The 12,405-nt window shown below is 36.8% G+C and overlaps 1 protein-coding gene across 6 annotated transcripts in view; it reads left to right on the top strand.

The window, feature by feature from the left end:
- The window catches only part of LOC133642665 (histone acetyltransferase KAT7-like), a 55,947-nt gene that overhangs the window by 30,015 nt on the left and 13,527 nt on the right, over positions 1–12,405 (top strand). For 5 of the 6 annotated variants that reach the window (XM_062037008.1, XM_062037011.1, XM_062037007.1 and 2 more), the window contains 4 exons: positions 1,778–1,876; positions 1,946–2,056; positions 5,428–5,619; positions 10,152–10,241. In XM_062037008.1, the coding sequence (XP_061892992.1) occupies positions 1,778–1,876; positions 1,946–2,056; positions 5,428–5,619; positions 10,152–10,241 (492 nt within the window). The remainder of the gene's footprint in view (positions 1–1,777; positions 1,877–1,945; positions 2,057–5,427; positions 5,620–10,151; positions 10,242–12,405) is intronic. The other variant, XM_062037009.1, reaches the window with a different exon arrangement.

Below are 12,405 nucleotides of genomic sequence, written 5' to 3'. Positions count from 1 at the left end.
AACGTAACATATTATGGTAAAAGTCATTCAAATAACTATAACATATAGAACATGCTATACGTTTACCAAACAATCTGTCACGTCTAATCGCTAAATCCCATGCAATATTATACATCTAGTCTCTTACGTGAATGAGCTAAATAATATTATTTGATATTTTACGGTAATGTGTTAATAATTTCACACATAAGTCGCTCCTGAAACAAACTATGAAAAAAACTGCGACTTATAGTCCGAAAAATACGATACATACATTTCAAAACATCTGTTATGATTATTAGTATTAATATGTATTTGTATATTCTTTTGCCATATTTTCAATTGTTGCCGCTGATGTACGTGGTTGAGAATTTCCCAAGTGTCTTAAAGCTTTTATTGACTTTTTATTATAAACGACAAGCAACAAATCAAGCACCTTTTTCTGGTGTTATTGAAGACTGTACTACTCGTGTTTAGAGGGTCTTCTTCGGTCCCTCAATGTCCCCGACAAAAAGCCAGCTGCAGCGAGCATGACGTACACTTGCTTCGCGCTGCTGCTCCAGTTGGACTTTTTCTCCTTAAAAGTTGCCATTGTCTTCTTACACATTTTGTAAATCGCTGTCCCTGGTTATATAGTTTTTTACAGCAATTTTTTTTTTTTATAGTGTACGTAAAAAATACATATTTCAATAAAACGGGTAGGCAATTGTGTAATAATTAGGGGTGTGGGAAAAAATCGTTTCGAATTCGAATCGTAATTCTCACGTTGTGCGATTCAGAATCGATTCTCTTTTTTTTTTTTAATTATTTTTTTCATTATTATTATTTTTTTTTTAAATTAATCAATCCAACAAAACAATACACAGCAATACCATAACAATGCAATCCAATTCCAAAACCAAATCCGACCCAGCAACACTCAATAAACAGAGCAATTGAGAGGAGACACAAACATGACACAGAACAAACCAAAAGTAGTGAAACAAAAATGAATATTATCAACAACAGTATCAATATTAGTTACAATTTCAACATAGCAGTGATTAAAAATCCCTCATTGACATTATCATTAGACATTTATAAAAAAGAAAAAAAAGAACAATAGTGTCACAGTGGCTTACACTTGCATCGCATCTCATAAGCTTGACAACACACTGTGTCCAATATTTTCACAAAGATAAAATAAGTCATATTTTTGGTTCATTTAATAGTTAAAACAAATTTACATTATTGCAATCAGTTGATAAAACATTGTCCTTTACAATTATAAAAGCTTTTTACAAAAATCTACTACTCTGCTTGCATGTCAGCAGACTGGGGTAGATCCTGCTGAAATCCTATGTATTGAATGAATAGAGAATCGTTTTGAATCGGGAAAATATCGTTTTTGAATCGAGAATCACGTTGAATGGAAAAAAAATCGATTTTGAATCGAATTGTGACCCCAAGAATCGATATTGAATCGAATCGTGGGACACCCAAAGATTCACAACCCTAGTAATAATATCGAGACGACTCCTTATAAATTTTTACATTCATTCAAATATTACTCAGTTACAAGCGGCCCTCTGAGAGCAGCAATAACTGCGACATGGCCCTCAATGAAAACCAGTCTAACACCGCTGTCTTTTTACATACTCTTCACCTTTCGAATGTTATGAAGGTGTGGGAGGCCATCGGCCAAACTCAGTCAAAACAAAAGCTTTGGTGTGTTTGGTTCACACGCCTTGTCTGCGTGCGATGAGATCCTTTAAGACGTGGTATTGCCAGGTGTGAGCAGGTCTCTCGAATGTGTCAGTCCCCAACAGAGTGTCAGCTGCGCTACAAGGAGAAGGTGACTGAGCTGAGGAAGAAGAGGAACTCTGGCCCCAATAAGGAGCAGAAGGAAAAGTACATGGTTAGTGGCTGTTAGTCCGGTTAAGGCGCTGCTTATTTGAATTGTTTGAATGGCTGTCTTTACCGCTAGGATCATCGTCAGAGCCACGGGACCAGTCGCGAGCCCCTGCTGGAGAACATCACCAGCGACTACGATCTGGATTTGTTCAGGAAAGCGCAGGCACGTGCCTCGGAGGACCTTGTAAGAGAGAAAACTCATCATCACCCACCTCCTTCACTCCTTTCTCCTTGTGTTTTGTTATTTGCCTCCCTCCTTCCCGCCCCCCCCTGTTCTGCCTTCTTCCTCTTCTTCTCTTTTCCAGTCTGCACACGCTCCTCTGCAGCCTCAGGAGGAGTCTGAAATATACGTGGTAGATGGAACAATCCTTTTCAGTTATTCTGTGTTGTTTCTCCCGTTGTTCCGTTCCATTGAGACCCATTCAGAGCCATTTTGTATTTGACCCCTAATAATAATACCTGATTTTCATTAGATATGGAAGTCTCAATCAGGGCCTCTGTGGAGGCCTGTCCTCTATATGTTGTTGCCTTGTGTTAGGTCATTAGAACAATATAATATAGCTTTAATTAGCCTTTCATTTGATTGCCTTTTAGCGTATTACAAAACCTGCAGGAATTGTATTGCAACACACCTTGTTCACCACAATATTATGACTTATTTTCTGCCTTTAAAACACTTCCTTGTGGTCTCCATCAGGATTTCTTAATGTTTTAGACCCCTGGGCCCAATTTTTCCATTACAGAGAGGCCCGTGGCCCACTGAAATGGTAACACTGAATTAGCACTCACTTTTTGTTTGAATCATATTCAATAATAATATCTACTTGCAGTTTACGACCTTATCAAAATGATATGAAACAATGTGTACTGCATAACAAGGGAGTCATAAATAACTGATGAAAAATGTATTTACAAACAATAAACTAAATTAGTAATATAGTTTCTTAAATAAACTCAATAAAAATTAAGTGCGATTGAAAATACAGATTTTCCACGTTAGTCGTAATTTTTGTGCTTCGGGAAATGTCTCTGACTTTAGCTCCAGGTTTCTTCTGTTTGTTTGAGATTGTCATTACTGCCACACGTGGTGGAAAAATGTATTACAGCTGAGTACCGCTGCAGCCCATAAGGACCACCACCGCTGATAAAAAATATATTTTTGGCAGCCCTATGTTTAAGAAACACTGATCTACAACATGTAATGGTGGTTGTTAGGTCCAACTTTTGCATAGATTTTGTTTTACAGACCATCTTCAAGCCGCCTTCTATTTTTTCAGAATGCACCGTTTTGTGGGCGGTCTTATTTGCGTGCCGGGCCCCTTCTCTAGGCTAAGCCCCCCTTCGATTGCGTCCTCACCCCGTCAGCCATGTTGTAGTTTTTAGTGCTTCCATATGAAGTCTAGTGACAGATATTTTACAACTAGGGGTGTAAAAAAAAAATCGATTTTAGAATGAATCGCGATACTTATTTGGAATGACTAATCGATAAAAAAAAACAATAATTATATATATATATATATATATATATATATATATATATATATATATATATATATATATATATATATACGTATGTATGTATATATATATATATATATATATACGTATGTATGTATGTATGTATGTATATATATGTGTGTGTGTATATATATATATATATATATATATATATATATATATATATATATATATATATATATATATATATATATACGTATGTATGTATACATATATGTGTGTGTATATATATATATATGTATTTATATATATATACACTACCGTTCAAAAGTTTGAGGTCACCCAAACAATTTTGTGGAATAGCCTTCATTTCTAAGAACAAGAATAGACTGTCGAGTTTCAGATGAAAGTTCTCTTTTTCTGGCCATTTTGAGCGTTTAATTGACCCCACAAATGTGATGCTCCAGAAACTCAATCTGCTCAAAGGAAGGTCAGTTTTGTAGCTTCTGTAACAAGCTAAACTGTTTTCAGATGTGTGAACATGATTGCACAAGGGTTTTTTAATCATCAATTAGCCTTCTGAGCCAATGAGCAAACACATTGTACCATTAGAACACTGGAGTGATAGTTGCTGGAAATGGGCCTCTATACACCTATGTAGATATTGCATCAAAAACCAGACATTTGCAGCTAGAATAGTCATTTACCACATTAGCAATGTATAGTGTATTTCTTTAAAGTCATTGAAAAGTACAGTGCTTTTCCTTCAAAAATAAGGACATTTCAATGTGACCCCAAACTTTTGAACGGTAGTGTATATATATATTTTTTTTAATCTGTCCTGTCCAGGCCCTCAGGCAAGACATATTGTTGATGTAGATGTCCATATCTCCTGTACAGATTTACTTTAGAAAAGGAAAGTGGGGGATACTTTTCTTGCTTTGTTTGTATTTGACTTCATAAAATGTTTGTGTAGAATTTTATGAAACAAAACCAGTTTTCATTTAAGTAATATAGAAATGTATCGGAGCTGTATATCTATTTCATGGAGGAATGTTGTTAATCATAGAACTGGCACCCAATGTTATTAAAAAGTATTCATTTTGAATCGGCAATCGTTTTGAATCGATTTCGAATCAAATCGTAAGCCCCAAGGATTGAATCGTGTGGTGCCCAAAGATTCACAGCCCTAGTCAGAACTATACGCTACTTTATATGAAAAATGGCAACAGCGGAGGATTTTGCAAACCGGTCTGCCCCACAACAAGAGGATAGAGAAGAAGAATGAACTTATAGACTACGACTGAATAAAAATGGGGGACTCGCGCAAAGGTCTTGGGGTAAAATGTCGCCCATATATGGCGATATCCGCTGACGTAACTAAGGCTAAGACAACGTCACAACTGTCTCAAATTCCAAATGGCTCATTTGGAGCAAGTTTTTTAGGAAGGCAAGATTGTTTTTAATATCCCCACCATGCCTTCATGGTTCATGGTTTGATTTCCGGGACTTTTTGGGATCCCAAATACACAAAAACAAGTACCAACAGATAATAAAATTTGGTTTTGCATAATATGACCCTTTTAAGTATTAACATTTTTTCCTTGTGTTTTTCTTATGACTCTTGATTAATTACTGATCAAAGACTACATAACTAAAGACTTCCTTATACGCATCTCTAAAGACTAATCATATTTCAACGTCTCAAACGTGCAAGTCTGCTTGTCCACATAATGGTTGGTTTGCTTTCCCGTGCTCACTCATAAAAACGTTATTTAATACTTCAATTGTAACCATGCAACTATATGTTTGGTTTGTTATTGGGAGTGCTCCTCTGCAGGTCTGCTCTTCAGAAGTCTTTTTTCCTTTGCCCTATTTTCTTCGTTTTCATTGTGTAATTGTGTTGTATGTGTGGCTGGTTTTCTCTAGGTGTGATTTATGCCTCACCTCATCTTCCCTGACTAATGGACATACTATATTTTCTATTATCTCCTCTCTTCCTCTTATCTCCCCGCTGCCTATTTCCCCATCCTATCCACCTTTCATTTCTTTCCTCCACCCATCTTCACCAACATCCTCTTACGCTGGTCTACACAGGAGAAGCTTCGTCTGACGGGCCAGGTGTCGGAGGGGAGCAACATGATTAAGATCATTGTGTTCGGTCGCTACGAACTGGATACTTGGTACCACTCTCCGTACCCGGAGGAATATGCCCGCTTGGGGAGGCTGTACATGTGCGAATTCTGCCTTAAGTATATGAAGAGCCAAACCATCCTGCGCAGACACATGGTAAGGCTCTTATTTCTATGTGTAGAATTAGCTATTAGTGCCCTGCAGTACCAAGAATGGTGGAATCCTGATTTACGAACCCCTCATATGAACTTTTCGATTTATGAACCACTGACCGAATGGAAATATGCTTTATTGTACAAACCTTGTCTCAGTGTACCAGTGTTTCATCAACCCATTGTGTGCCTCAGTGCAGCCATTTTGTGCCAGGCAGCACATCCATTGTGTGCTTTCAGTAGCTATTACGCAAATTTCTTCTTTCTGTCATTTTTTAAGGGTCTTTTGTCCTTTTACATCATTTTTATAGTTTTGCTAGTTCAACATGAGTCAAAAGAAAGCAATGGACAAGCAATGTGTGATTTCAAACATTAAGGAACTATCTACCGCGTTGTCGACACTGCCTTGTCGATTACTAACAAGGTAAAGTGGATTCAATGTGTTTATTCCTAATCATTGAAGTGTCCTGCCTGTTAAAGTTAAGGAGTTGAAACTGAGCGCACCACATGGCCAGTGACTGTGTGCGTGGCTAGTGACAGTGTGTGCGTGTCAGCAGGGCGGCTGTGAATGAGGACAGTTCAGGACTGTTCAGCTCGTTGTGGTTGTTTTGACTTTGTTATTAAATAGAAAGTTGGTCCATTACACCCTTGTCATATTTGTTTGGTATACAGTACTGTTCAAGTGAACAGAATGTAACAAAAATATAGACTTATTCATGTTTACATTGTTTTTTTAAAAGATACATTTGCTTCAATATCCAAACTTGTCTCTTTACGAATCTTGTTCAAGAACCAATTGAGTTCGTAAATCGAGGTTCCACTGTAGGTGCTTTGAAGTAAACTGAACGTTCAAACCTTTATAATAGTACGTTTTTAGGGTTGCAACAATACGGCATTGTCAGAGTTCAGTATTGTACCTCTGTATTATCATTTTCGGTATGCAAATCATAAAACACAACTTAGCTTTTGATCTTTTTTTTTTTTTTTCAAATGAAATATAAAAACTACAAACTGTTGGGAGCTTATTATCCAATAAATTAAAAGGAAAGTTACAGAAAACTAGAAAAGCATTAGCAAAACACAGACCTGCGCCAGGCCCTGTCTCCCAATAGTAAAGAATCCTTCAATCTAGATGGTGATCCAGATCACCCCCAAAATCTAATCACGTTTTTGTCATCCCAGTTTGGACATTTCTTACAAAGTTTTATCAAAATTCGCCCTTAAATTTTGGAGTTATGTTGATAGATAAGTAACAGACAAACAATCCCTGGTGATAAGATAACCTTCTGGTGCAGGTAAAAACGGAAGCATGTGAAGCCCATTTTAAAATATTTTGTACATTAAAGATGGGTAAAAATAATTCAAAATGCTGTTCTATAAGATATTAAGCTTGCATTATAGGTGACATACTAAATCTAATAAAAATAAATTGTATTTTCAGATTATGCTTTGGGACAATAAAAAACAAGTTGCGTGCAGAAAATGGCACCTGGGTAAGGCACACTTTGGACACTGCTGTTTACTGCTATACTTTGGAGGAAAGTGCAATATTGCAGACAAAGTAGAACACTAATAGATTGAACAGTGTCAATGACTTTTTTATTTTTAGTTAGGGATGTCCGATAATATCGGACTGCCGATATAATCGGCCGATAAATGCTTTAAAATGTAATATCGGAAATTAGCAGTATCGGTTTCATAATTATTGGTATCAGTTTCAAAAAGTAAAATTTGTGACTTTTTATAACGCTGCTGTGTACATGGACACCGCTGTGTACACGGACGTAGGGAGAGGCACAGAGGGCCAATAAACCTTAAAGGCACTGTCTTGCGTGCTGGCCCATCACATTATATCTACGGCTTTTCACATTCACAAGTGAATGCAATGCATACTTGTTCAACAGCCATACAGGTCACACTGAGGGTGACCGTATAAACAACTTTAACACTGTTACAAATATGCGCCACACTGTGAACCCACACCAAACAAGAATGACATACACATTTCGGGAGAACATCCGCACCGTAACACAACGTAAACACTACAGAACAAATACCCAGAATCCCTTGCAGCACTAACTCTTCCGAGACGCTACAATATACACCCCCCGCTACCCCCTACCCCCCGCCCCCACCTCAACCCCGCCCACCTCAACCTCCTCATAGTCTCTCTCAGGGAGAGCATGTCCCAAATTCCAAGCTGCTGTTTTGAGGAATGTTAAAAAAAATAATGTACTTTGTGACTTCAATAATAAATATGGCAGTGCCATGTTGGCACTTTTTTCCATAACTTGAGTTGATTTATTTTGGAAAACCTTGTTACATTGTTTAATGCATCCAGCGGGGCATCACAACAAAATTAGGCATAATTATGTGTTAATTCCACGACTGTATATATCGGTATCGGTTTATATCGGTATCGGTAATTAAGAGTTGGACAATATCGGGATATGGGATATCGGGAAAAAAGCCATTATCGGACATCTCTATTTTTAGTGGATAAAAATCCCTCATTGACTGAGGTGCAGCATTTCGTAGTTCCAGTTTGTAGACCTGGCATGGACGGAGGGCTGCATGCATTTTTCTCACCAAATAGACGTCTGACACAAGGTATATCATCTTTTTGTCGCTAACTTTATTTATCTAGGGAGCGTTTGCCGAATCGAAGAGTCCGTCTGGCTAAAATTCCGATACGAATACATGTACCGCTACGTTCCTAGTTTTTACATGTTTTTCTTTATAGGAAAGGCCACAGACAACAGCAACCATATTTAAATGTTAGTCTCCAAAAGTGACCAATAAGACCATAAAAAGTCGCTACATTTCTTTCTGGTTGCTTTTTTTGAAAAAAAAAAAAGAACGTATAATACCAAATCTTAAACTTAAGAGATGGTTTGATGTCAATAAATTATCATTAAATGTAAAAAAAACAAAGTTCATGATTTTTTGTAAGAGGAAAAGGGAGGAAACGATCAAACTGTCAATAGATGGAATTGATATTGAAAGGGTTTCTGAACTTAAGATTTTTAGGAGTGATACTGGATGACGGTCTGACATGGAAATCTCATATTGTACATGTACGGAAAAAGATGTCTAAGAGTATTTTTATATTAGATAAGGTAAAATATGTGTTGGATTATAGGGCAATGTGTATATTGTATTGTGCACTTATATACAGTATATCAGCTACTGTATGGAAGTGTGGGGGAACACATATAAGAGTAACATAAAGGCATTGTATCAACTACAGAAAAGAGCTATAAGGATTATTCATAAATTAGATTACTTTGAACACACTAACATATTATTTATTAATTCTGGTTTATTGAAATGACAGGAGCTAGTAAAGTTACAGACTTTATGTGTTATGTTTAAGGCTAAAAGTAAAACATTACCAGCAAATTTACAAAAAATGTTTGTCATAACTTCTGAGAATGAAGAGCGTAGAAGAAAAGGTCGTTTCAAACATCAGTATTCAAGGACAACTTTAAAACAAATTGGTATATCAGTGGTGGGGGTTCGACTATGGAATTCTCTTTACAATGAGATAAAAGATTGTAAAAATATATTCCAATTGAAAAAAATATATAAAGACATAACAATAAGATCATATGGACAGACATAAGTGTTTACATTTTGCTTTATATTTATTATTTTACTTATTTTTGCCTGGTTTTGTATTTGTTTTGTATCATCCCGTGAGGTGTATATTACTTTTTTTTGTTTTGTTCGGTTTGTACTTCATGAAGTTTTGCACATGTTGTGTTTTTTGTTTGTTTTCATTATATTTGGATGTACCGTAATTGTTGGTTTATATGATATCCACTAAGTAAGACTATGTATTATGTTGAAGGGGGCAGGAAAATATAAGATTTTTCTTCATCCTGCTCCTTCTCAGGCATTGGTGTGTAAATGTATAATTCAATAATTGAGGTATAATTGTCTATCGATCAAAGATGCACATCAATGAAGGAGATAAATAAAAATGAAATGAATCTGTTTGTGACGGTCGAAATGTATTTGTGGCGGTGCCGCATGTATGGGAAACACTGCATTCAGCATGACTGCCACTATGCACATAACCAACTTTATGAGTGCAGAATAACTTGGTGAACTAGAACTCTTGATTCAGAGTTTGAGCTACGCAGTACCCGATGGGAACTAAACCCCTATGAAACATGCATTGGCTTACTGAAAGATAGTACCGGTAAATTCACTTACGTCTGCCATGTAAAACGTTGTCATTAATGGCAATATTTGTATATATTTTAGTTAAGTTTTTGTGCGTTAATCATTGGAATTATAGTTTGGGTTTGGAGTAGGGAGTTGTTTAAAATATGTATATTTGGAAGCCCCCATAGTCACACATTTTAATTAAACATGGAAATGGACTGTAGTTTAAAACACAGAATACGTCTGCCTTTGTCCAAACTATTATCAGAATCAGCGTTAAAACGGTTATTAGGATTGTAGCCCTATTTTAGCTGTTACTTTGTTTCTAAAGCTTTCTGTGCTTGTTTATCCTTTTCACGCAAGGCCAAGTGTGTTTGGAAGCATCCCCCAGGCGATGAAATCTACCGAAAAAGCCACATCTCAGTCTTCGAGGTGGACGGCAAGAAGAACAAGGTGAAAAAGCACTTCGATACACACTAACATGTGCCTCCTTATGTCACATTGGGATCAATAAAATAAATAACTTCATGGTAGAATGTGGGTACCCGCACTTAAATGCTGACGTAAGCACATTTTGTAGGCAGTGGGAACTGGAGACTTAAATAAAGAAGTGAGGATTTAATTCCGTATATAAAACATAAATTATAAATTCAAGGCAGAATCCACTAAAGCAGAAACAAAAAGCTGCCCAGAAATTTTCCAGGAAGGCTCATGTCAGAGTCATCAAAGCAAAAATGCCAAAGTAATGTGTGAATGAACAAAGGTAATGTGTAAATAATGTAAATAACTAGATGAACCATCTGTGGCTGTGAAGTGAACACTAGTAAGGTTGTAAATACAGTACAGAGTAGGCTAACCCATGTGGTTCCTGTGGATGTGAACACAAGTTGTAATTACTGAAACAGACATAGTGATATTTGGATGAATTGGGTATGTATTTATGTAAACTGTGTTGATAATTTATCCATTCTTTAAACATTAAAACATCTTTAAATGGTGCTTTTTTTGCATGTTCAATTGCTAAAAAACCAGGAGGAGCTTTGAGGGGGGTGTGCTTTGAGGGCACCCCCAGCTTATTTTGAGTCTTTTTCATTAAGTTCAAATCACATGCCTGATTATTGATCTTGAACACTTTTCATACACCTTACCGTAACTACTTCACTCCTGTTTCAATATGTTAAAGATATCATTAAAGTTGCACCTGAAAGGGGACCTATTTTCTTACCTGTTTTTGTGATCTCTATAAGTCCCGAAAATTGGAAATCAAACCACGGAGGCATGGCAGAGATATTTATAAAACAATCTAGCCCTCTTCCGAACTTCCTCCAAACAAGCCGTTTGGAATTTAGGACTTTAATGACGTTTCACGCCTTGGTTACATCTGCGGATATCTCCATATAGATAGAGGTTCACACAAAGAGCTTTGCGCAAGTCCGCCAATTTTATCCAGTTGCAGTCCAAAGTTTTGCAGTCAACAATTTCTTTCTTTTCCCGATCCTCTTGTTGAGGGGCAGACTGGCTCGTACATGCAGAAGCATGATAAATCCTTTGCTGTATCGTATAATTCTAACTTGTATCTGTCAGTAGACTCGTTATGGAAGCTCTAAAAAGTACAACATGGTTGACGGGGTGGAGACGCAGTTGAAGTGGGTTTGGCCTGGAGGAGTACCTTGGGCACGTAAATAAGACTGCCCACAAAACGTCACATCCTGAAGAAACGGTCAGAAAGCGGCTTGAAGATGGTCTGTCAAACATAATCTACGCAAGATTTTGACCAATTGAATCACCGTTACATGTTATGTAGACCACAAGAAGGTGTTTTAATAGGACCCCTTTAAATACAGGAGATCCCAGCATTTCAAAATGGCAAAAAAGATAAAGGCCTAGAAAATTATATTTTTCGTTTTCCTTCCGATTATATGCTTCTTGCAGTTGACAGACACATTTTAAAGTAAATTTTACACATTAGGAAGCACTTAAAGATTGCTTCTTAAAAGTATTATACTTAAAATATGCAGTCACAGTCTATTCAAAGCATTGTCCTGCTGGGAAAAGTTGAGTAAAAATATTACATCTTGATGAAATTTTAAATAATTAAATGTAAATAAAATAATAACAAAATATACAAATTATAGATAGATAGATAGATAGATAGATAGATAGATAGATAGATAGATAGATAGATAGATAGATAGATAGATAGATAGATAGATAGATAGATAGATAGATAGATAAGTAGGTCTTTATTGTCATTGCACAAGTACAACAAAACTTTGTTTTCAGCACAAAACCGTTCAAGATTAGACAAACAAACAGTGTACAGGGTTACAGAACAGGAACGCTGATGGGTCGCCACAAGGCGCCCCGTAAAAGATGGGAAAAATGTAAAACGCTGGGGAAAAAGATGAGTAAAAAAATACAATCTAGACTGGGCTCCTAAGGGGGCCTAGTCTGGAGTGGGAAAAAACCTCCATGCAATGAACACATAAACACGTTACATTTAATCAAGACAAACTCGCAACAAAGGGAGTTCGGGCCCTGGAAGGCGACCGCTGATATGAAGCGCTGCCATCCAACCATCACCCCGAGGGGAAACAAGCGGTGGTGAAGGCGTGGG

This window comes from Entelurus aequoreus, linkage group LG25 (assembly GCF_033978785.1).
Source record: "Entelurus aequoreus isolate RoL-2023_Sb linkage group LG25, RoL_Eaeq_v1.1, whole genome shotgun sequence".
Taxonomy (NCBI): Eukaryota; Metazoa; Chordata; class Actinopteri; order Syngnathiformes; family Syngnathidae; genus Entelurus; species Entelurus aequoreus.
The sequence above is the reverse complement of the archived record's forward strand: the minus strand, read 5'-3'. Positions and strand labels throughout refer to the sequence as shown.